The 25,474-nt window shown below is 46.8% G+C and overlaps 1 protein-coding gene across 9 annotated transcripts; it reads left to right on the plus strand.

Annotated features, from left to right (window-relative positions):
* Positions 1 to 3,171: 3,171 nt before the first annotated feature.
* Positions 3,172 to 24,060, plus strand: LOC101013512 (glutathione S-transferase Mu 2). 9 transcript variants are annotated; one of them, XR_004176688.1, is made up of 9 exons: positions 3,172 to 3,298; positions 3,590 to 3,665; positions 4,093 to 4,157; positions 4,466 to 4,547; positions 4,648 to 4,748; positions 5,742 to 5,837; positions 5,928 to 6,038; positions 7,928 to 8,081; positions 8,917 to 9,111. XR_004176688.1 is itself a non-coding variant. In XM_031651701.1 (9 exons), exons 1-9 carry the CDS (start codon positions 3,263 to 3,265, stop codon positions 9,002 to 9,004), a joined length of 657 nt encoding a protein of 218 aa, XP_031507561.1. In that variant the 5' UTR covers positions 3,172 to 3,262; the 3' UTR covers positions 9,005 to 9,111. The 9 variants fall into 9 exon arrangements, 5 of the variants coding, with proteins under 5 accessions (XP_031507561.1, XP_031507558.1, XP_031507555.1 ...); XM_031651701.1 differs by lacking the exon at positions 7,928 to 8,081 and adding an exon at positions 7,420 to 7,422 and having other exon boundaries at positions 8,918 to 9,111; XR_004176687.1 differs by having other exon boundaries at positions 3,177 to 3,298; positions 3,530 to 3,665.
* The last annotated feature ends 1,414 nt before the right edge of the window (positions 24,061 to 25,474 follow it).

Here is a 25,474-nt window from a genome sequence, read left to right on the forward strand (position 1 = left end):
CACTCCTGGTTCTCTGGCCTTCAGATTGATCAGGGACTAACAGCATCGCCTCCCACCCTTACCTTTGTTCTGAGGTCTTTAGACTCTGAATGATAGCACTGGCTTTCCCCCTTCTCTATCCTGCAGTTGGCAGATCGTGGGACTTCATTCCAAAACTGTGTGAGCCAATTCCCATAACAGATAGATACATTTATAAATAAACGCACACATTTCCTACAGGCTTATCTTAGTGGCGTCACTTCAAATTTTGAAGAACCCTTTCTAGTACATATAGTAAACAACAACAACAAACAAACAAAAAAACTACAAGTGGGTCACCATCATCAATGAGTAAGTTTTAAAAAATCAAACACAAGATAAAACGCTACAGCATATCTATTACCTGTGGGCTTTTTCTATATGTAAAGAACTGTCTGAGATGCCTTGCAGTAAACTCCAAGGAGATTTTGAGGGAAGGTATCCTCTTTTCTCCTGGTAAATCTCCCCATTGACCATTATTTTAAAGGCTCCAAAGATCAAAACACCTGCTTGTACAATTTGCCGATTCATTTTGGGTGAGGGTCTCTGGCAGGCTTGGAAGGGTGGGTGAACAGTGGGAAGGGGGCTGCCTCTGTGGTTACTAGCATCACTCATATCTATGTCTGTGGCAGTCATCAGGTGCTTATTATATATTCAACTTTTGGCCACCCCTATGGGGGTGTTAAATGCAGGGAGAGTCCAGCCAGGTCATTGCAAATTGGCAGTGACTTTTGAGACCTTTCTACACACGATAGTCAGGTAGATACCTTCTTTTTAAATTTGACTTTTTTTTACTTTTTTTTTTTTTGAGACAGGGTCTCACTCTGTCACCCAGGCTGGAGTGCAGTGGTGTGATCACGGCTCACTGCAGCCTCAACTTCTCAGGCTCCAGTGATCCTCCCACCTCAGCTTCTCAAGTAGCTGGGACCACAGGCAAGGGCCACCATGGCCAGCTAATTTTCATGTATTTGGTAGACAGTGTTTCAGCATGCTTCCCAGGCTGGGTGGATACCTTCCAAAAATAAGTTCAGTTCATCCTGCCTAGCCTTACCCCAGCAGCTTAAAGGAATTACCCACTCTGGTGCTGGGCTCAGGCTGCCTGGCTCTGGAACAATGTGCTCAGAGCTGCAGGGGAGGCCTGCAGGCTGACTGGCAGAGAGAGTCCCACCACTCCCTACCCCTGTACCCTGGAAGACCGGGCTGCCCAGCCTGTCCACCTAGTAGACCGTTACCCTGCCCAGTTCTCCTTCTCTCATTCCTGATGTGCAGCTTGATGCCTGCAGGGACTGCACCAGCTGAGATTATCTCAAGGTCCTCCCTTCTGCCAGCTGGTGTCCAGGGAAGTGGGTCCTCTGGTCTCCTTCCTGCCACCAGAATTTTGAGGGCCTTGTTTCTCCCACTGCAGCTTTTGACCCATTCCTGGGTTCCTTCCCTCCCTTCCTTCCTTCCTTCCTCCCTCCCTTCCTTCCTTCCCTCCCTCCCTCCTTCCCTCCCTCCCTCCCTCCCTCCCTCCCCCCCCCCCCTTTATCTCTTTCTTTCTTTCTTGACAGAGTCTCACTCTGTCGCCTAGGCTGGAGTGCAGTGGTGCAACCTCAGCTCACTGCAACCTCCGCCTCCCTGGTTCAAGCGATTCTCCTGCCTCAGCCTCCTGAGTAGCTGGGATTACAGGCACCCGCCACCAGGTCTGGCTAATTTTTTGTATTTTTAGTAGAGTCGGGGTTTCACCACGTTGGCCGAGTTTTAGATGAGGGTTTCTTCACCTCAGCAGTACTGTCATTTTGGAGGGCAGAATTCTTTGTTGTGGTGCACTGTCCTGAGCATCGCAGGGTGTTCAGCGTCCTAACCAAACTCTACCCACTAGATGCCATGGGCGCTTCCCAGTGGTGACAATTAACAAAGTCTCCAGACAGACCTACGTGTCCCCTGAGGGGCAAAGTTACCTCCACTTGAAGACCAGTGATGTGCTGGATGGAGACTAGTATTAAAATAATAATAGAAATCATAATGTAACTCATGTACTTAAGGTAAGTCCTTTTTGATGGAACATTTGTTTCAGTTAATAATATTTGTATTTGTCTGTCCTGGTAGTTTTTTTTTTTTTTTTAACTTTTTATTTTGATTTAATATCAGAGTTTGAAAAATTTGCAAAAGGAATTAATACAAAGACCTCTGATTACCCCAGATTCTAACGTTTCCACATGGGCTTTCTCCTCCCTCCCCTTGAGTCCCCCAGCCCCTGCTGCCCACCTTTCTCTCTCCCCGCCCAGCAAGCTCCCTAGGAGCACAGCATCACTTATGACAAAAACATCATTTTCTTTTCTCTGAGGCGGCATTCCTGACATTTGGATTTAGGCTGATAAGTGACAGTTACAATCATCCTTGCCTGTGTTGTCCTTCCCATGTTAGGTCTGTCATGCCATGTGTGTCTGCAGTTTATAACAATCTATATCATACATGCCTTTTGAAAAGTTTTGAAAACTTATCCAGTGAATCCCTGAGCACCAAATGTTCTTTTGTGTTATTTTTCTTTTCTTTTTTTTTTTTTTTTGAGACGGGGTCTCGCTCTGTCACCCAGGCTGGAGTGCAGTGGCCGGATCTCAGCTCACTGCAAGCTCCGCCTCCCGGGTTCACGCCATTCTCCTGCCTCAGCCTCCCAAGTAGCTGGGACTACAGGCGCCCGCCGCCTCGCCCGGCTAGTTTTTTGTATTTTTTAAGTAGAGACGGGGTTTCACCGGGTTCGCCAGGATGGTCTCGATCTCCTGACCTGGTGATCCGCCCGTCTCGGCCTCCCAAAGTGCTGGGATTACAGGCTTGAGCCACCGCGCCCGGCCTTGTGTTATTTTTCTTTATTAGGCTATTATTACTTTATTTAGAATCTCTCTCTCTTTTTTAGAGAGAGCCTTTCTTTCTTGCCTAACCTAGAGTGTGCAGCGGCGCAATCATAGCTCAGTTCAGCCTCGAACCCCTGGGCTCAAACACTTCTCCCCCCACCACCGCCCCCGCCGGGCTTCTGGGCATGGTGAACTCTCTCCTGGAACCCTTGGGGCTGGGAGGTGGGAGGGGATCCTATTCCTTCCAGCCCCGGGAGCGCGCTTCGGGCCTCCAGATTGGCGCGTTTCGGGGGCAGAGCCGGCCGAGGGGCGGGGTCTCAGCAAGGCTCCCTCTCTACCCTCTCTGGGCCCCTCACAAAGTCTGAGCCCCGCCCCGCCGAAGCCTGTCTGCAGAATCCGCAGCAACCAGCACCATGCCCATGACACTGGGGTACTGGAACATACGCGGGGTGAGTGAGGGTCCGCTGGGCGGTGGGACGGGGGGCGCGGGGGTGGGGAAGTGTGGAGCAGCTGCGGGACGGGCTCTAGGGAAGGTTCCTCTTCAGCGCTGCCCCTCACAGGAGGGCCTGTGCTTGCCGCTGTGTGTGCGTGTGGCGGGGCGGGGTGGGGGGAGGTGTGAGGCAGGAAGGAGAGGAGGCGATGGGTATGTGCAGTGTAAACTGGGGGCTCCCCTTGTGCAGAGAAGTCCCCAAGTCAGGGACCCTCCATCTCTGACCCGAGCTGCGGGCCATCTCTCTCAGCTGGCCCACTCCATCCGCCTGCTCCTGGAATACACAGGCTCAAGTTACGAGGAAAAGAAGTACACAATGGGGGATGGTAATGGCACCCTCCTGTCTGGGCCCTGCCCACTCACACTAGGCTGGCACCAAGCAACCCATGGTGGCCACCTGTGGCTGCCTCTGCAGGCCTCTCCTGCTGGAGCTGCAGGCTGTCCCTTCCCTGAGCCCTGGTGAGGGAGCCCTCTGGCCTTGCAAGGCAGAATGCTGGGGTGGGATGTTGGGCCTCCTGTCTGATTGGGTTGGGTGTCCCTTAGGGGTTGCCTAAACCCTGGAAGCCTTAGCCTTGTGGGGTCCAGAGCCCTCAACGAGATTCTTTCTCTCTGAACCCTGGGATGTGGGACCGAGTGGTCAGATTCTAGGTCCACCTGTCTCAGGGGTCTTGCCACTGGCTCCTTGGGAGGGTCCCGGGGAAGGAGGGCTGGGCTCTGGGGAGGTTTGTTTTCACTTCATCTTCCCCACCACAGCTCCTGACTATGACAGAAGCCAGTGGCTGAATGAAAAATTCAAGCTGGGCCTGGACTTTCCCAATGTAGGTGCAGGGGAAGGGGCGGTTTTGGGGGAAAGTGCAACGTGTCTCTGACCGCATCTCCTCTCCCAGCTTAGAGGGGTTAGGATCAGGAGTCTTCTGCCCAATTCCCTCACTCCTGGCTGTCTACACAGCCCTTTCATGATGTTCTGTGTCCAAGCTCATTCGTCCATATGACAGTATTCTTATTTCAGGCCTGCCATGAGCAGGCACAGTGAGTGCTGAGTCTCCTCTCTGCCCTTGCTTATGGGAAGGGGATGCTGGGGAGCCTGGTGGCCCAACTGAGCTTCCCTGGTTTCCCATTCATCCAGCTGCCCTACTTGATTGATGGGACTCACAAGATCACCCAGAGCAACGCCATCCTGCGCTACATTGCCCGCAAGCACAACCTGTGTGAGTGCGGTTTGCTGCAGTGTGTGGGGGGAAGGTGGCCTCCTCCTTGGCTGGATTGGGGTGCGATGCTGAGAGTGAGTCTATGTTTTGTGGGTGGTAGGTGGGGAGACCGAAAAGGAGAAGATTCGGGAAGACATTTTGGAGAACCAGCTTATGGACAACCGCATGCAGCTGGCCAGACTCTGCTATGACCCAGATTTTGTGAGTCTCCCACCCCACTCCCAGTCTCCCCTTTCCCTGCAGAGTTTTGATCGGGAGCCAAGACTCTGGTCCTGCCATCTACATGGGTCCTATTTTCCATTTGAACTCTTTAGTGCTACTCATCCTTCAAGCTATTTCCTATACTGCCACCAGAGTGACCCTCAAACCCCAAAGTCATGTCAAATAAAACCTCTGAATCAATTCCCCACCAATCTACTTACAGAATCCTGACTCTCCAGGTATGAACTCACTCTAGACAGTAATGGTTACTTCCAGGGTCCCCTCCATCTCTGACCCATGACCTCTTTCCAGATTCTCTCTCCCAGTGGTTTGGACCATCTCTCCCAGTGGTTTATATCATCTGCCTGCTTTGGAATACACAAACTATGAGGAAAACAAGTGCAAAACAAAGGAATCTAATGGCACCTGCAATTTTGGTGTCTTCTGAGTGCTCTCTTGACATACACTGAGATCAGCGAATTTTCCTAACAGGCAGCTTAGGGGCAGCCAGAGGCTCCTTTTTCCCCTCCTTTCTTCTACTCATCCTCTGAATATCTCCTTATCTTTCCAGAAACCACTCAATGGCAATTGTATTCTTCTGCTGCCCCACTAGGAGGAACTTTCTACTTCTTTCTCTGAGCTCCTTTAGTTCTTTGCATCCTTGATTCTGCTCATATCTGGGTCCAGAGCCTGCCAGGTGCTCAGGTGCTCCTGGGGCTGACCCAGAGGTTGTTGGGAGGTCAGTGGGGACAGATTTAGGGACAGTGTCACATTCCGCTCTGCCATCCCATCACCTCAGGAAGACTCCAGCTACCCAGTCAGAGTCTGATAAATGCTGATATATCCAATCGAAGCCTGGGCACTGCCCCAGTTCCAGCTGTGGGGAAGATGGCTGCTTGCCCATGGCCAGCTGGGGCCATGCACAAATCTGGGAGGCCGCATCTGTGCAGGGAGCTTTTGTCTGAGGGTGTTGACAGCTGTGTTCTGCCTCAGGAGAAACTGAAGCCAGAATACCTGGAGGGACTTCCTGAAATGCTGAAGCTCTACTCACAGTTTCTGGGGAAGCAGCCATGGTTTCTTGGGGACAAGGTAATGGGGGCATGTGATGGGGACAGTACAGATTTGTCATACTTCCTATATTATGGAGGTTTCAGCCCACATATCCTTGGCCTTATTCAGATCACCTTTGTGGATTTCATCGCTTATGATGTCCTTGAGAGAAACCAAGTATTTGAGCCCAGCTGCCTGGACGCCTTCCCAAACCTGAAGGACTTCATCTCCCGATTTGAGGTGATGCCCCGTCCTCCTTTCTCTTTATGTCCCTTATTCCTTTCCCTCCTTTGTGATGCTTTCCCAGTCCTGAAGCTACACAAAGAATAATTCGCATTTATGGCCATGCGCGGTGGCTCATGCCTGTAATCTCAGCGCTTTGGAGGCTGAGGCAGGCAGATCACCTGTGGTCAGTAGTTTGAGACTGGCCTGCCCAAATGGTGAAACCCCATCTTTACTAAAAAAAACAAAAAAACAAAAATTAGCTGGGCGTGGTGGTGAGTGCTTGTAATCCCAGTTACTCAGGAGGCTGAGGCAGGAGAATCACTTAAACCCGGGTGGTGGAAGGTGCAGTGAGCCAAGATTGCACCACTGCACTCCAGCCTGGATGACAGAGTGAGACTCCATTTCAAGTGGGGGAAAAAAAAAAGAATAACTTGCATTTATTGAGTGCTGGCTTCATGCCACGAACTGTGCCCAGAACATTATACCTATTGCGTGGAATTTGAAATTTTTAACACTCCTACAGGGTGGTAGAATCATCTCCCCCATTTTAGAGATAAGGAAACTGAGAATGAGAGAATCAGTCCTTCTTCAGGGTCTCAGAGCCAGTGGAGGCTGTGCTGGGCTCCCTATGAGCCTCTGGATCTATGGGCAGCAGTCGGGGCTCTCTCTTTTGTGACAAAAGAAAAAGCCTCAGGCCTTGTCCAGCCTGGGTTTCACAGCCCAGGACATTTTGGAAGAGGCAGAGCGCTTCAGGACCATGGATGCAGCTGGCAATAGTAGGACTGACACATAGTAGCATTGATGTTGAATAACTAAACCCACAGGCAGTATTTGTAGCTACCTCCAGAAGCTTTGTACAATCAAACCCCCATGTGGGGAATCCTGAGAGCCAGAACTGTGGCTGGAGCTGGATTAGGGTACATATGTGGGTGTCCCTGTTGAGGAGCCTATGCTGAAATGCCCTGTGCTGGGGCACTTTCCTTCTTTACCTCTCTTCCTCTTTTTTTTTTTGGAGACGGAATCTTGCTCTGTCGCCCAGGCTGGAGTGCAGTGGAGTGATCTCGGCTCACTGCAACCTCCGTCTCCTGGGTTCAAGTGATTCTCCTGCCTCAGCCTCTTGAGTAGCTGGGATTACAGGTGTGTGCCACCACGTCCAGCTAATTTTTGTATTTTTAGTAGTGATGGGGTTTCGCCATGTTGGCCAGGCTCATCTCGATCTCCTGACCTCAGGTGATCCACCTGCCTCAGCCTCCGTAAGTGCTGGGATTACAGGCATGAGCCACGGCGCCTGGCCTCTTCCTCTCTTTTCTCCCTCCAGTGTTCCACATGTTCCCCCTGTGAGATGAATGGCACGCTGATTTTACTCCTATTCACTGACCTTCTCTGCATGAGGCAGGGTGTGAGGCACAGTGGGAGATGCATAGATGACTGACCCATCCTGAAAATGAGTACAATGAGAGGCCTGCAGGCAGAGCAGCCTGTGAGGTGTGTGCTGAACTTGTTTGAGAGCAGCAAATCCTACATTACTACAGATTTGGGAATTTGAGGCATTAGTCCATCAGGCTTCTGAGCCTTGAATCTGTTTCCCTTTTCCACTCCCCATCAAGAGATCTGCTTGCTCAGCTAGTTCCCATCAGCTCTGGTTCTGTGGTTCTGGTCCAGGCTGAGTGGCCTTGGAGTTATATAAGAGGTGGTGGGAAGGGAGGGGTGGAGGAGAGCGGAGGGCTATGGGCTGTGATGTGCCAGGGTCAAGCCTGTTGCCCAGGCTGGAGTGCCGTGGCGTGATCTCGGCTCACTGCAATCACCGCTTCCTGGGTTCAAGCAATTCTCTGCCTCAGCCTTCTGAGTAGCTGGGATTACAGTTGCCCACCACCATGCCCGGCTAATTTTTGTATTTTTAGTAGGGATGGGGTTTCACCATGTTGGCCATGCTGGTCTTGAACTCCCGACCTCACGTGATCCACCCACCTCGGCTTCCCAACGTGCTGGGATTACAGGTGTGAGCCACCACGCCTGGCTGGATCTTTCTGAATACCTTATCTGGGCATTCAATCCCGGTAAGATTGTGCACAGCACATCTGAGTGTCTTGTAACCTAGTCTGCAGAGCAGGGCTGGAGATGCCATGGGTTAGGGCACAGTGAGATTTTACTCAGGTACTAGATGGAGAACTTTGGACTTTCTGCTTCAAGGGGAATAATTAGAGCCTAGTCTCACCTTTCATTTTCTTGTGCACTGCCACCCCGCCCCGCCCTGCCACCATTCCACTTTCATCCAGGTTTTACTGAGACATTGGGTGAGTGTGTTGTGAGCCCGTTGTTCTGCTGGAGGTCCCTTCTGTGTGTCTACACCCAGACAAGCCAAGAGCCTCCCTGTGGAAAAGGAGACTGTTTGTGCAGTCAAGGATGACAGGGCCCGGTATGAGGGGTGGTGGGGCAGAAGAAGAAGAGATTTTGGCAGAAAGAGGCCAGAACCAGAGAGAGACAGAACCAGGCTACATTGTAGCCCTGTTCCCCTTACTAGGTATTTAAATGTGAGGTAGTTGCTGAACTTCTGTTTCCCACATGAGAAACGATGATAATAGATTCAGCCTTGCAGAGCAGTCAAGTGGATTTTCTAAGCTTGTGTTATAATTTCTCTTGGGTACAGAGCAGCCAGCACAGTGTAGAATCTCCATAAGTGTTAGCTGTTACTATGGTACAGCATTACTTAAAGGAAGCTGGAAGAGTTAACTCTGCAGATCTGGGGACCCTAAGAGGCTGTGTGATGTCCCAGCACTTCAGCCCACGTGGAAAGGCTGTGGCCAAGGCCCTGACCTGCTGTGTCTGCAGTGGGGCTGTCCTCATGGGCAGCTGACCTTGAGCTCTGGCCTAATTTTTCCTATATCTCAGGCTAGCTTGGGAAGATCTCTGCCTACATGAAGTCCAGCCGCTTCCTCCCAAGACCTGTGTTCACAAAGATGGCTGTCTGGGGCAACAAGTAATGCCTGGAAGGCCAGGAGGTGGGAGTGAGGAGCCCATACTCAGCCCTCTGCCCAGGCTGTTGAGCTTAGCTGGACTCTGCATCCCAGCACCTGCCTCCCCATTCCTTTCTCCTATGTTTGTGACTCCCATCTTACCCCCAATACTTTATTATCCCTCTTCAGTTCCCCTAAACCCCTGTCCCATGCAGGTCTCTTTTGTAGTGCCCTCAGTTACCTTACTTTCTTCATGAACATCCCCTCCCAACATTACCCTTCTGCACTAAAAGCCAGCCTGACCTTCCTTCCTGTTAGTGGTTGTGTCTGCTTTGAGGGGCCTGCCTAGCCCCTCGCCTGTGGAGCTCAGCCCCGAGCTGTCCCCGTGCTGCATGAAAGAGCAGCATTGACTGGTTTACAGGCCCTGCTCCTGTAACATGACCCCTGCCTTAGGCCTTCCTGATCAAAGTAAAGCCTCAGCCACGTTTGCTGTGTGTCTTGTCTTATTTGCTCCTGGCCATCTACCCAGACTGTCTGTCTGTCTGTCACTGCCTCTTCCAAGGGACTGGCTGGTGATCCTGGCAGTGGCCGGGTTCTAACGGAGTCTGCTGGGCATAGTAAGGCATTTGACAATTCTTGCTCCCACTTCTGACAGACTCAGAGCAGGAAGCTCCCTGAGGCTCTGTGGAAAGGATGTCTCTTTCTGGGCCTGGGTCTCCCATTCATTCATCCAGCCTTACTGAGTGCTTTCCATAATTACACAGAGCTTGTGTCTCATTGAATAGGACCCCAAGGGGGTGGAATCTCCATCAGAGAGAACCAGGGTCCCTTTTACCTTCCCCACTATATGACTGCATCACTTCTGTTAGGTCTCCAGGACCCAATCTCTATTGTTTTCTCAGATGGCTTCCAGGTACCCTCTCCAGGCTTGCTGCACAGCTGTCATCAGGACATTCTCTCTGGGTTTACTTCCTCTCTTTCCTGGGTACCTGTGAGAGAAATGTCTTTAGTCCTTGCACAACTGAAAGTGTCTTTACATGCTTACTGAATACTCTGGCTGATGTTTTAGTCTGTTCTCACACTGCTAATAAAGACATACCCGAGACTGGGTGATTGATAAAGGAAAGAGGTTTAAAGGACTCACAGTTCCACAGGGCCTAGGAGGCCTCATAACCATGGCAGAAGGCAAATGAGGAGCAAAGTCACATCTTCCATGGCAGCAGGCAAGAGGGCCTGTGCAGGGGAACTCCCACTTATAAAACCATCAGATCTCGTGAGATTATTCACTACCATGAGGACAGTATGGGGGAAACTGCCCCCATGATTCAGTTATCTCCACCTGGCCTCCACGCTTGACACCTGGGGATTATTACAATTCAAGGTAAGATGTGGGTGGGGACACAGCCAAACCATATCAGCTGGGGATAGAATTCTATGATGAAAACTTTCAGACCTCTAATAGATTTACTCACTCTTTTCTAGAATTGAGCATTTCTGGTGAGTAGGTGGATGCGTCTGACTGCATCCTTTGATTTTTTAAAGTTATTATTTTTTTTTATTATTTTCAGAGGGAATCTTACTCTGTTGCCCAGGCTGGAGTGCAGTGGTGTCATCTTGGCTCACTGCAACGTCCCCTTCCCGGGTTCAAAGGATTCTCCTGCCTCAGCCTCCCGAGTAGCTGGAACTACAGGCACGCACCACTGTGCCCAGATAATTTTTGTATTTTTGGTTTAGAGACGGGTTTTCACCATGTTGGCCAGGCTGGTCTCGAACTCCTGACCTCGTGATCCACCCACCTCAGCCTCCCAAAGTGCTGGAATTACATGCATGAGCCACTGCGCCTGGCCATATCTTTTGCTTTTTTACTTAAGCTTCTACTGTTTGTCATTCTGAGGTCTGTAATTCCAAAGACTGCGTGGGGATCTACAGGTTGATGTCTTCCTGACTCACATCCTTGCCGGAACATTCTAGCATAGGCTTCCTCCACCCTGACAGCAATCCCATAGCTTTATCTGCATTGCATCTTCTTGAAGTAATTTAAAATCTCACTGGAGAGTGAGCTGCTTCAGAGGAAGAATCTCATAGCTTAGCAGTTCCTAAGTTTCGATGCCAGAAATAGTCAGGTATTCATGCAAGGCTCAGCAGGGAGAACTTGTTACAAATCAACAATGGTCTCTTCTCCAAAAACTATATATCCAAAAATACAACTAATTAAAAAATGAGTCAGAATTTCAACAAGCATTTCCCAAAAGTGAATATCCAAATGGCCAATAAGCTCATGAGAAGGTGTTCAACATCATTAGACAACAGAAAGTTAAAAACCCGTAGATCCTACTGCATCCCCACTAGAATGGCTGACATTGAAAGGACTGACACTTGTTGGTGATTTATGGAGTAACTGGAACTGTCATGCCTTGCTGTTGGGAGAGCCACTTTGGAATACTGGCAGTGTCAGCTGGGGCTAAACATACATCTGCCCAGGACCCAGAAGTCCTACCCTACAGGAATGAGTCCTAATGGATTCTCAGAACCAGGTATGATGATATCAAAAGCAGCTTTATTTTAAATAGCCAATAACTGAAAACAATCAAAATTCCATGAGTAGAAGAACGAAAAAATGAATTGTGGTTTATCAACATAATTCCATCATTCGTATAATGGAATACTTACTCCGCTATAATAAAAATAAACGTGCTAATACTATGTGCAAAAACATGGATGGGCCTCACAGACGTGTGGAGTAAAAGGATCCAGACAGGAGAAAGGACACACGATCTCATTCCACTTACACAAAAATCAGGAGAGGGAAATGAGTCTATGGTATCACAGGTCAGGTGATTGGTGACCCTGGTGAGAACTGGAAGGTTGCCTATTGAAGGCGCCTGGTGGAGTGCTGTAAGTTTTCTCTCTTTATCAGGGAGGTGATTCCAGAAGAGTATACAAGTGAGAAATTCCACAGGGTAGCACACTTAAGGCCTGTGCACTGTATGTATGTGACACTTCAGTGAAAAGCATGCACGTATGTCTTACATTATTTGTGTGCTTGTGTTTGTTTACTTTCCCTCATAAGATGTCAACGTCGTGAGGGCGTGTGTTTTTGTCTCTTCTTGTTCACTGATGTTACAGGTGTTTGCACATCATCTAGGACAGTCCCTGAGCATAGTAGGTGCTCACTGAATAGTTAATAAGCAAATTATAGGTTCTTCTGAATGGTGTCATTTCAAATTCTCTTTAGATTTTTTTCATGCCTACTTCTTCAGATGAGATTGGTGTGCATGTATAGTGTTAGAATCTACAGTTTTTTCTCTTTAACATTTTACTTTTTTTTTTTTTGAGACAGATTCTCACTCCTTTGCCCAGGCTGGAGCGCAGTGGTGCAGTCTCAGCTCACTGCAACCTCCGCTTCATGGGTTGAAGCAATTCTTGTGGCCCAGCCTACTGAGTAGCTGGGACTACAGGCATACACCACCACACCTGGCTAATTTTTGTATTTTTAGTAGAGATGAGGTTTTGCCACAATGGCCAGGCTGGTCTCGAACTCCAGGCCTCAAATTATCTACCTGTCTCCTCCTCTCGAAGTGCTGAGATTACAGGTGTGAGCCACCGCGCCTGGTCTAACATTTTACTTAAAAATTTGTATATGGGCCAGGTGTGGTGGCTCATGCCTGTAATCCCAGAACTGAACTTTGGGAGGCAGGCAGATCATGAGGTTAGGAAATGGAGACCATCCTGGCTAACATGGTGAAACCTCGTCTCTACAAAAAAATACAAAAATTTGCTGGGCGTGGTGGTGCTTGCCTGTAGTCCCAGCTACTCAGGAGGCTGAGGCAGAAGAATTGCTTGAACCCGGGAGGTGGAGGCTGCAGTGAGCCAAGATCGTGCCACTGCACTCCAGCCTGGGCAACAGAGCGAGACTCTGTCTCAAAAAAAAAAAAAAAAAAAGTATATGTTGGCAGTCTGTATGCATGCCTACTTCTGATACTAAATGGCTGCCTAACATTAGTTCCTGTGGATAGTTTGCCTAATTATTCTTATGCTATGGGGTATGTGGATTTTTCTAACTTATTTATTTGTTTTTAGAGCAGGGTAATCATGTTTCAACAATTCCTTCCTGTTTTTGGTTATTTTGAGTAGATCCCCAGAGGCGATTACTACAGGGTAAAGAGTGAGAATGGTTTAATGGTATTATAACAGATAATTTGATTGCTCTCCAGAGAGAGTGACTTAATTTATGGTGCCACCAGCAAGGTACACGGAACTTTCTGCACTACTTTAGACACTTAGGGGATTGCAATTTCATCTTTTTTTTTTTTTTTTTTTAAATAAGAACATCTTCAAATTTTCTGGCTGGGTGTGGTGGCTCATGCCTGTAATCCCAGCTCTTTGGGAGGCCAAGGCAGGCAGATCACTTGAGGTCAGAAGTTTGAGACCAGCCTAGCCAATATGGTGAAATCCTGTCTCTACCAAAAAATACAAAAGTTAGCCAGGCCTGGTGGTGGGCACCTGTAGTCCCAAATATTCAGGAGGCTGAGACACAAGAATCGCTTGAACCTGGGAGGCAGAGGTTGCACTGAGCCAAGATCGTGCCATTGCACACTGCACTCCAGCTTGGGTGACAGAGTGAGATTCCATCTCAAAAAAAAAAAAAAAAAAGAATACCTTCAAGTTTTCTTCCTTCACCTTTTTTGTTTATTGGTTGTGCATGTTTCTGCCAATGAATCACACTCTATGAATCTACCTGTTCATGAATCTCCTGCAGAAAACTCTGTTTACCCATTCTCTGCCTGTGGCTTAGTCAACTCCTGGAGAAAGGGTAAGAATGATCTTGTGGCAGTCAAGGCTTTTTCTCCCACAGGCTCAATGTAATTAATTGTGATTTTGTTCTTGGTTTTCTGTGGCATAATATGATGGTTAATTTTCTGCATTAACTTGACCAAGCTAAGGGATACTCACATGGTAAAATTATTGTATTTGTGAGGGAGTTTCCAGAAGAGATTGGCCTTTGAATCACAAGACTGAGCCAAAGGAGAGAAGAAAAAAGACAGAGGAAGGGTGCATTTGATCTCTCTGATCAAATCTCCATGTCCACCTCCATCTTGGGACATCCACACTCCTGGTTCTCTGGCCTTCAGACTTGATCAGGGTCTAACACCGTCGCCACACCCCACCCTTGTTCTGAGGCCTTTAGACTCACACTGAACGATATAACTGGCTTCTGCTTCTCTATCCTGCAGCAGATGATCATGGGACTTCATTCCAAAATTGTGTGAGCCAATTCCCATGAGAGATATCTAAATTTATAAATAAACACATAAATTTCCTACAGGCTTATCTTAGTGGTGACACTTCACATTTTGAAGAACCTTGACTATTACACATAGCAAAAAACAAACAAACAAACAAACAAAAAACCAAACACAAGTGGGTCAAACAATGTCAATAAGTGAAGTTTTAAAAGTTATCTAACACAGATAAAAAAGGCTACAACACATATCTATTAGCTGGGTGTAGGTGGGACCACCCCACAGGGTCAGTGGGTTTTTCTCCCGCAGCGGAGACGCAGAGACGGTGAACAAAACACAAGACAAAGGGATAAAGAAAAAGACAGCTGGGCCTGGGGACCACTACTACCAAGACGCTGAGACCAGTAGTGGCCTGAAATGCCAGGCTGCGCTGATATTTATTGGATACAAGACAAAGGGCAGTAAGGAGGTGAGCCATCTCCAATGATAGGTAAGGTCACATGGGTCACATGTCCACTGGACAGGGAGCCCTTCCCTATTTGGCAGCCAAGGTGGAGAGATGAGTAAAGACAGCTTATACCATATTATTTCTGCATATCAGAGACTTTAGTACTTCTACCACTTTTGCTACTGCTATCTATAAGTAGAGCCAGGAGTACAGGATGGAACATGAAGGACTAGTAATGCGACACCGAAGCACAGCATCAAGAGGGAGACGATGAAATTCCTGATAACTGGGAGCAAGCCTAACTGATGCCGTGTCCCCCACAAGAGGTGGAGGTGAGGGGAGTCTTCTAAAGTCCTCTGCCCGGGGGAAATGAGACCTTTCCCCGCTCAAGGCAGCACGGTGTTTTCCTTGGCACTGACGCTACCGGGCAGAACACGGTCCACAGCAGGCAAGGCCATCCGCATAATCAGATATCAAGTAGACCAAGGAGCCCTCTGGTGTCTCATACAGGGCGCATGCAGGGCTTACACTCTTTTTTTTTTTTTTTTTTTTTTTTTTTTGAGACGGGAGTCTCCCCGCTGTCACCCAGCCTCTGATGCCTGCCTCCCGGCGATGCCATTCTCCTGCCAGCCTCCCAAGCAGCTGGGACTACAGGCACCCCACCTCACCGGCTAGTTTTTCATAGAGCTTTTAGTAGAGACGGAGCCACCCAAGCTAGCCAGGATGATTTCATCTCTGACTCCTCGATCCACCTGCCTTGCCTCCCTGGCTGGGATTACAGCGGAGCCACGCGCCCGGGTCGGGCTCACACTTTTATCTTCTGATCACTTCTCAGTGTCCCTTCAGCCTCGGCTTCTCCTGTATGGCTCTAGTCTTGTATGCATTTCCGTTGAGCAAGGATTATTATAATAGTGGAATAGAGTAGTTGCTAATGTAAACTCGAAGTGATTGTTTGTTATCTGTTAATCACGCTTCTATGATCTAGATCTATGAATCCCTTCTGCTTTATATATTTTATCATTGAATGCCTGTGCCCCTCGGTCACTGCCCTCGCACCTGGGTGGCTTCTGCCCACACCTGGCGTTTTTTTCTATATGGAAAGAACTGTCTGAGATGCCTTTAAGCGGTAACTCCAAGGAGATTTTAGGAAGATATCCTCTTTTCCGGTAAACCCCTGTTGATGATCATTATTATTTTAAAGGCTCCAAAGATCAAACATCTGCTTCTGTACATTTTGATGATCTGTTTTGGGTGAGGGTCTCAAGTGGGCTTCTGGAAGGGTGGGTGAACAGTGGAAGGGGGCTGCTCTCCTGTGGTGACTGCATCACCAAGCATCCACAGCATTCAGTCAGTGCCATTGTATATTCGACTTTGGTCACCCCATGGGGTAAGCATAATGCAGGGAGGGTCTAGTCAGGCTTCTGGCTACAGGGCTGGCAGTGATCAGGCAACTTTCTGCACAGCTTTCTCAGTCAGAGTGGATACCTTTTAAAATAAATTCATTTCATCCTGCCTAGCTTTGCCCCAGCAGCTCTAGAAGAATTACCCCATGGTGCTGAGCTCAGGCTGCCTGGCTCTGGAACAATGTGCTCAGAGCTGCAGGGGAGGCCTGCTGTCTGGCTGCCAGAGAGAGTCCCACCGCCTCACTCCTGTATCTCTGGAAGACCAGACTGCCCAGCCTGTCCACCTAGTAGACCGTTTCTGCCCACCTCCTTTCTCTCATTGCTAACATGCAGCTTGATTTTTCCTGCAGGACTGCACCAGCTGAGATTGGTTCTGTGGCTGGTCCTCCCTTCGCCAGCTGGTGTCCAGAGCGGGTTTCTTGGGCCCCTTCCCGCCACCAGAATTTCTATAACTTTATCCTCCCACTGCAGCTTTTGACCCAGTCCTGGGTCATAGACTAGGGTTTCTTAACCTCAATCGGACAGAGATTTGGAGGGCAGAGTTCTTTGTTGTGGGGTGCTGTCCTGAGCATCGCAGGGCGCTCAGCATCCTACCCATCCTCTCCCCACTAATAGCATGTGCGCTTCCTGCTGTTTACAATGAACAAAGTCTCCAGACAGACGTATGTGTCCCCTGAGGGGCAAAATCACCTTCACTTGAATCACATCCAGTGGTGGCCTGGATGGATACTGGCATTCAAGAATAATAATAATTTTAAAAAATCATAATGTAACTCATTTAGTTATGTCCTTATTGATGCAACATTTAATAATGTAAGTATTATTAATACTTATTAATGATTACATGTATATTTAATTTTTTTACCTTTTATTTTGATCTAGTGTCAGAGTTTGAGAAATTTATAGAAAGATTATAAACGACTCTGATTACCCTAGATACTAGTGTTCCCACATGGGCTTTCTGCCCCCCAGAGTACTCTCTGCCCCTCCTTCTGCTGCCCCCACCTTTCTGTCTCTCTCTCCCCAAGCAAGCTCCCTATGAGCACAACTCCAATGGCAATGAAAACACCATTTTTCTCCGAGCATTCTGACGTGTGGATTCAGGCTGATAAGTGACAGTGATTTATAATCATCCTTGCCTGTGTGGTCCTTCCCACGTCATATCTGTAGTTTATGACACTCTGTGTCATCCACGCCATTTTCAAAATTTTTGAAAACATATCCAGCCAAAAGCTAAGGATAAAATGCCCTTTTGTGTTGTTATTTTTCTTTATTGCTCTTTTATTACTTCATTCAGAATCTTTATCTCTTAACATGTTTTGGCCTGTTTGTGTTTCTTCCACTTGGTGGTAACATCAGTTAACATAGAGTTTAGAAAAAATGTTTCCCCAATTTTAAAAAAATCACTTGTACTACATCTTCTTTCTTCTTTCTGATTTCTATTAACTTGTAATTTGATTTTTTGTTTTTGTTGTACTAATACTCTGTTAATTAGCTAACTTTCAAGAAAATAATCTATTATGTATAACAAGCAAATTGGTTAGTTTCAATATTCTTCTTAAGGTAACTTCTTGCTTCCACTTCTTTTTCCATCTCTAACTTTGTTCCTTTTCTACTTTCTTGAAATTCTAGTTTGTTTGCCTTATTTTTGGTATAACAGGCATGTTGGAAAAATGTTTTCTCAATTCAAATTTGGTAGCATCTTGGATATGGTGATTTTTATTTTCTTCTTTTCAGATTGAAGCAAAGATTCTTTATATTTTGGATTTCCTAAGTTCACCCAAACAATATTTAAGAGACTTTAATACATTTCCATGAAGTATGATACATTTTATTGTCTGTCAGTATTTGTTTCTAATAGATTGGTTTTCAAAATTCTGACAACATTTTATGTAGATTTTCTGTTAATTTGTCTTGAGAATGTAAGAATGTTGACAGAAGAGACAGAAGGAATTATGAAATCGAGTCCAGAGGTCCCATTACAGGCCCTTGGTAAAATGGGACCCAGTCCATTTTGACTGTCTGTGCCAGCGCTGTTTTAAAAATTAGAACTTGTCCGCATTTTGCAGTTCGGACAGCACGTACAAATCCAGAAGACCTAGCCCTGTCGGGACTGAGTTTCTGTGTGGTGACAACTGGCTACAACCCCTTCCTTCAGAACACTTGCATCTTCCCTCATCCCCGCTGCTCCGGTTCTCCGTCCACAGACGCACTGCCCTGCTGGTGTGATTCTCGTGGCCACTGTGGCAGCTACTTTGGAGATCCTGCTGGTCCAGCCCTTCCTGCCTTCCGCAGAGCTGTACTCCTCCTTCTGAAGAAGCCACCTGGGGCCTGGGGCCCGTCTTCCTGGCTCCTCAGAGTCCTTGCAACAGCAGGCACTGCTTCTCTCTCCTGCACTCAATCCCTCTCCCACTCCACTTCTTCTCAGTGTGCAAAAACACTAAGAAGTGTCCCGTATTTTCAAAATCTCTCCCCTGAAGTTCCCACCTGATATGTAGTTGGAGATGGGCAAAGTACAGTGTCCTTGAAGCATTGTTTTATTCATAGTGCCTGGAATGTGGTAGGATCTCAACAACTGTTGTTTTATTAGAGGAATTACCAAATATGTGAATGCTAATGTAACAGTACCGCTTCTATGTGTTTCAAAATTATTATTCTCATGAGTGTTAGCTTTCTTAAAAATTCATTTCTTTTAGTTGGATCTAGACATTTTATCTTTCACAGCTCAAGATGGATAAACTCAGAATCATAAACTCTTAATGCATAATGAGAAATGTAACAATTCCTAGGGCCAGGCACTTGTGTCTGTGCTGGTGCCATTGCCTCAATGCAGGAAAATCTACGTGAGAATTCACTTTGAGGCCAAAACTGCTTCCTAAACATGGATACCTACCAGGTATTTGAGCTGGGAGTACTGCCCAGGTCTGGATGGGTGGGGAGTGTTTGCAACAAGGACTGCGCCTTGCCATCCTCAGTGACACAGTGTCCAAGTGCCCCAACTTAGCAGACACCTGCCGACCACCTGATTTCTGTGGCCTAATAGGGATGTGATGAAATCTACCTGTGCCACTCAACCCCAATCCACACATTATCCAGGTGGTTTGAAACTTTTTTGATATACTGGGTTCATGCTCTGGAGTCCTAACAACGTTTTAGCTAATTACCAAATCTATATATATATATATATAGAGAGAGAGAGAGAGAGAGAAAGAGAGCGAGAGAGAGCGAGCGAGCGTAGTGCAATAACCTTGTCCTTTACATTGTAAAATGATTTCTCCTTAAAGGTCTATCATCTGTTTTCATATATCCATTATTATTTGTAATATCCTTTAAACAAAGCAAAGTCAACCCCAGGCCAAGCCATTGCACAACTCTTTCGAAATAGTCTCCTTTCTACCTTGAAAGAAGAAAGTTGGCAGGTTGAACGTTGTTTTTGTGGAGCTTGTACCACGAGTCACATATCACAGTGTGACTTCAAAGGCCACTGGAGCCACCGTCTCACACTGAAGAACACACATGGGTCAGGAGCCAGGTCCAGGTCCAGAACGGTGGATCTGGAGAGGTGAGGGTCCCTGCCTGTGGTTCTGTGGGGAGCCCTCAGACTCCTCTCTGGCCACCATACTCTGACTTCCCTCCTCAGCAGGACAGGGTTCTGGCCTCTCTGATGACAGGTTATGTGGCAGACCAGGTCTCACTAACACAGGCCTCCATAACAACTGGCTCAGTACTGACTGAGTGATTAGATATTAAAAGCTAAGAGAAAAAAAAAAAAAAAGCCAGTGCCTTTATACAAAGGCTGGAATGTAACAAAAGCCCACCAAGAGTTTTGCTTAGGCCTTTCTTGGACCTTAAAGCATAACAAAATAACAAAGGAATTCTTAACAGGACCCATTTAACATTAAACAAGTTTTATTGGGGGTCTGAAGGAACTCCCCACACCTCCGTGAGGTAGCAGGAGACAAGGTAAGGGTAATCACCCCCGGCACCTGGACCCATTTAGATAGTAGGAGTTCTGGTGTTGGTGCCCAGCAATGGCTGTGGTGCCTTCTCTAGAATAATCTCACACATGATTAGGCATACTTCCTGGCTACCCAGCTTCCAAGGCCAACTCCCTGGCCCTCCCAGGGATTCAATGAGCTACCTGATATCACTAATAAATTCTTTTGCTGTTTTAGCAACAAGGAACTCTAAGTGATATGCCACCCACGTCAGGTCTAGCAGATTTTAAAGATCTTATCTTTAATACCTTAGCCTCTATCCTACCTGCTTTGAACCACTGGCTCAAACCCAAAATTTCTCCTACACTTGGGTTTAACTAACCTTTATTTCTACTTTTCTGGATGTGGGAGAGTTGTAATTGGCTACCAAAATCTATTGTTCCATTATAATATGCATCTATCCTTGCAACTAGATATAGCCACACAACTGAATCTCAGCAATCGAATGTGAATGGTTGTGATGTGGCCAACTTCTACCTCACTTGCATAATGGAAAGTCACATCTTTGGCTTGGGCAATGCAGCTCCAACCAAAGAGATAAGGAAGCACCATAAGGAATGACAGAGGCATGAGATGGAAGGAACTGGAGTCCCTGAATAACTTCACGGAGCAGGACAGCTTCCCGACAACCTGGACTCTTCCCTGTAGAACTGTTACATAAAAGGAGAATCAACTGTTTCCTATAAGCTGCTGTCTTCAGGTCTCTTTCAGCTTCATCTTTTTCTGCTAATACAAAGGTAATGGAGGCATACAAGGCATGGAAGTTGTAATTAACAACAGATGATTACAGACCAATGCAGAAGCCACCAATACAGGCTGCTGTATTTCCCAAGGCAGCATCTCATTTTCTGATCTTATTCTATTAATAGAAGGGGGAGACACACTGAACGCTGTATGAGCACTGTCATGAGGCACCGAACAATCTCACAGTCCAGGACTTCTGCTAGGTTCTAGCCACCATTAGAGAATCCTTTTTGGTGGCTCAGTGTAGAAATTATAAAGTTATACTACTTCTGTCTCTGACTTTAAAATGTATGTTTTTGTCTTTTATAATTTTGACCACAGTGTTTAGAAATCATTTTCATTTGCAGCTCTTTGTTTGCGTCTTCCTCTTTTTAAGGATTAAGTGTTTTTCTTTCGATAATCACCTTTCAAATCTGATATAATGCCTTGCCTTTAATATGGCTATGCACTTTTAATTTGAGCTTCTAAATCGGAATCAGAGAACTACCACCGCCTACTGTTTTTTGTTCTGTTTTGGTTTTATTATTTTTTATTGTGGGAAAATACACATAAAATTACCATCTTAACCGTGTTAACAATTCACCGACATTAAATGTATTCATAGTGTTATGCAACTATCCCCACTATCTAGCTCCATAACTCTTTTCATCTTATGAAACTGGAACTCTATACACCTAAAATAATATTTTCCTATTCTCTCAGCCACTGACAATCAGCTTTCTACTTTCTCTTTAGATGTTTTTTGACTCTCTCAAATAAGTGAGATCACAGTTTTTGTCCTTTTCTGACTGGCTTATTTCACCTTGCATAATGTCCTCAAGGCTCACCCATGTTGTAGCATATGTCAGAATTTTCTTTCTTTGTGAAGGCTGAATACTATTCCTTTGTATGTATACATGATATTTCATTTATTCGTTCATCTGTTGATGCACACTTGGATTAGTTCCACATTTTAGCTGTGTGAATAATACTATTGTGAACATGGGTGTACAAGTATCTCTCTAAGAGCTTGCTTTCGGTACTTTTGGGTGTGTACTCAGAAATTGAATGGCTGCATCATATAGTAATTTTATGTTTAATTTTTTTGAGGAACTGCCATACTGTTTTCCACTGTGGCTGTACCGTTTTGCATTCCCACCGACGGTGCAAAACAGTGCACCAATATCTCCATATTCTCACCAGCGCTTGTGATTTTCTGCTTTTGAATACCATCCTAATGGGTGTGAGGTGGCATCTCGTTATAGTTTGGTTTTGCATTTCTCTAATGATGAGTGATATGGAGCATTTTTTCATGTGCTTAGTGGACATTTTTATATCTTCTCTGGAGAAATGTCTATTCAAATCCTTTGCCCACTTTTGAATCAGGTTCTTTGGTTTTTGTTGTTGTTGCAGTCACCTGTCTTCTTAAATAAAGTTCCATTGGAATACATAAACCATTCATTTATGTATTGTCTATGACTGCTTTTACACTACGATAAGGCTGAGTCATTATGACAGAGCCCATTGGCCAGCAAAGCCTAAAATGTTCTCTACCAGCCCTTTGCAAAAAGTGTTTGCTGACCTCTCTTCTAGATCTATGTTTATTTTACTTGTTTCATATTTTCATACTATCCACTTATCTTTTATCACAGTATTAACTCCTAACTTCTATTACTTTTTCCTTTTTATTTTTATGCCTTCTGTATCGAAGTTAAACATTCATAAATATTTGGCCTAATTTTTCTTACCAGTTGCATAAGATTCTAACTTTGCTCAAATTTTTTTTTTTTTTTTTTGAGACAAGGGCTTACTGTTGCCCAGGCTGGAGTGCCGTGGTGCAACCTTGGCTAATTGCAGCCTTGACTTCCCGGGGTCAAGCAATCCTCCCACCTCAGCCTCCTAACTGGGTGAGTGCCACCATGCCCAGCTAATTTTTGTATTTTTTTGTAGAGATAGGGTTTCCCCATGTGGCCCAGGCTGGTCTTGAACTCCTAGACTAAAGCGATCCACCAGCATGGGCCTCCCAAAGTGCTGGGACTGATTACAGGAGTGAGCCACCGTGTCCAGCAAATGAGTCATTTACTTCCTAATGACCTTAACATTACACCTATTTCTCCCTTTTACAGTGCAGCTGCAGGCAGTGATCATCTGGACAACGGCCCCACAAGACTCTCCTCAAAATCTCCCTGTTCTGAGCTACGTCTTAAGGTTGGGCCTTACTCCACTATCCAGCCACTGTTGGAGGAACCTGCTCATCAGATGGTGATCCAATGAGTCCTGCTCCTTTGCGGATGACTTGATATAAAATACCCACAACACCTGCTGACCACACAGATTGCTACTGTGTGACCCAACAAACCAGGCTTCCCCATCTCAGGTTAAGCCATTCAAAGGACAGCTAGCAGCTACTAAATGCTGAAGTTACAGAGAGCTACTGGCTCATTCTCTAAGACACATACATGTAAAATCTTCTGAACGTTATCCTGTATCTTCTCTGGTTAAGACAACTATATCCAGAGCTCTAAATCCCAATAATGACTGTACAGGTTGGCAGAATCTTCCCTTGAGGGAACTCTTTCAATTTTTCACATTTTTAAAACATTTACTATATTTAAGGAACGTGACTGATACTAGAGGTAAAAAGTTCAATAAGACATGGCTTTTCTCTTCAATAAATTTATGATTGAGTTTGGGTGAAAAACAAGTACCACAATTACAATATAGTAAGATTATGTTTTATTGAGAAGTGTCATGACGAAGGAGATCTAGATCAGGGAAGGCTATCAGGACAGGGTGAAAGAAGGCAGTCGGCCTGGGAGCTGCTCAGCCCTCTTCCCCGTCAGCCCAGCCCCTCTTTGAACCATGCCAGTTCTAGACGGCCTACCGGAAAGCTGAATGAGGGAGGAACTTGGCACAGAGCACCTTTCTGTAGTAATCCCCACAGTGAGGAACAAAGGGATGTGGCTAGAGCGCAGAAATTACCAAGGAAACTTATGAACCTGCCTGATCACCACCCCCAACACACACACACACCCATCCACTAAGCTCTGGCTGTGGACAACAGAAGACAAAAAACCACTCACAATTCGAGCACAGTCCTGAGTCAAGGGAGCCTCAGGGAATAAGACAACACAAGGCAGGCATGGTTCGGGCTTTACTGGGCATCACACAGGGCTGGGGTAGGGACCTAGCAAAGGGAGCAGGGCATGCAGATGGTCTTTGAGGACAGTGCTAGGGAGCTCAGAGATCAGTCTGGCTTCTCAAAGAACAGACAAGCACTGACAGGAAAAGCAGTCAGGTTGGCGTTAGTGCAGGAAAAGAAAGACGTTAGGAGGGGGACTTTGATGGAAGACGGTGGGGAGCTGAAGCTTTAAAGAGCCTTGATGCAGGGAGGGATGATGTTAGAAGAAAGGAAGCCAATGAGGCCTTGGGGAAGAGAAGAGAGTAGAAAGAAGGAGAAAGAAAGAAGGTGGGTCCAGGGAGTCGGGCTGTTCTCCAGGGTCACAGGCAGAAGGGTCGGCTCTTCCCTCCCATCTTCTGGCATCACGGGGCCCTATGTGCTGTTCCACGTGGCTGTGGTTCCAAACAAAAGACCTCGGTGGAATCGGCTGGACTTCATGTAGGCAGAGATCTTCTTCAAACCCTGAGGGCGGGAAGAAGGGGCCAGAGTCCGGTCTGTTGTCTAGTGGGGCTGGAGCAGCCTTGCTGCAGGCACAGCAGGTCAGGGCCCTGGCCACAGCCTTTCCATGTGGGCTCAAGTGCTGGAGCATCACACAGTCTCTTAGGGTCTCCAGCTCTTCTAAGTTAACTCTTCTAACTTCCTTTAAGTAATGTTATAGCATAATAACAGCTACCATTTACAGAAGAGCTACACTGTGCTGGGTGATCTATATCCAAAAGAAATTACAACACAGCCTTAGAAAATCCACTCGACTACTCTCCAAGGTCAGTTCTATTATCACCATTTCTCATATGGAAGAACAGAAGTTCAGCAACTTCCTCACACTCAAATAGCTAGTAAGTGGGACAGGGCTGGGATATAGCCTAGTTCTGTCTTCAGTTCTAGCATGTTTTTGCCAAATTCTCCTCCTCTTCCACCCAGCCAAACCCCATGCCAGATCCTGTCACTCTGTCTGCACAAACATTCTCCTTTTTCACAGGGAGGTTCTTGGCTTGCCTAGGATTGCACACACAGAAAGGACCTCCAGCAGAACAAAGGGGTTCAGAACACACCTGTGCAGCCAAGAAGAGAGCCCAGATCTCACCCAATGGCTTAGCAAAACCTGGATGAACTGGATAGGGCAAGGGTGAACCAGCAAAAGATAGGCCAGACCAGGCTCTAATCATTCCCCTTAAAGCACAGAGTCCAAACTTCTCCACCTGGTACCTGAGCTAAACCTCCCTGTGTCCCTGTGCCCCCACCACATCTCTAGACCTACTACTGCTAGCCAGGCCACATGACACTCAGGTGTGCTGCACACAATCTTACCAGGAATCAATGACCATGTAACTTCTAAAGAATTCAAAGAGATCCAGGGCTCCCTCTCCCCAAAGAGCCAGGGCCAGGCAGGCTTCAAGCCCCAGCCCTCGGCTGTTCCCCACTGCTCCCCTCCCACCACCTCTTACATAACCTCAAGGCTGCTCAGCCTGGACCAGAACCAGAGCTGATGGGAACTAGCTGA

Source organism: Papio anubis, chromosome 1 (genome assembly GCF_008728515.1).
Source record: "Papio anubis isolate 15944 chromosome 1, Panubis1.0, whole genome shotgun sequence".
NCBI lineage: Eukaryota > Metazoa > Chordata > Mammalia > Primates > Cercopithecidae > Papio > Papio anubis.

Excerpts from the sequence above, each read along its gene's own strand:
- LOC101013512 (XM_031651694.1), top strand. The coding sequence starts at position 3,263 with ATGCCCATGACACTGGGGTACTGGAACATACGCGGG. Across the intron at positions 4,749-5,741 it reads TCTGCTATGACCCAGATTTT|GAGAAACTGAAGCCAGAATA; the intron begins GTGAGTCTCCCA and ends GTTCTGCCTCAG. Across the intron at positions 5,838-5,927 it reads CATGGTTTCTTGGGGACAAG|ATCACCTTTGTGGATTTCAT; the intron begins GTAATGGGGGCA and ends GGCCTTATTCAG.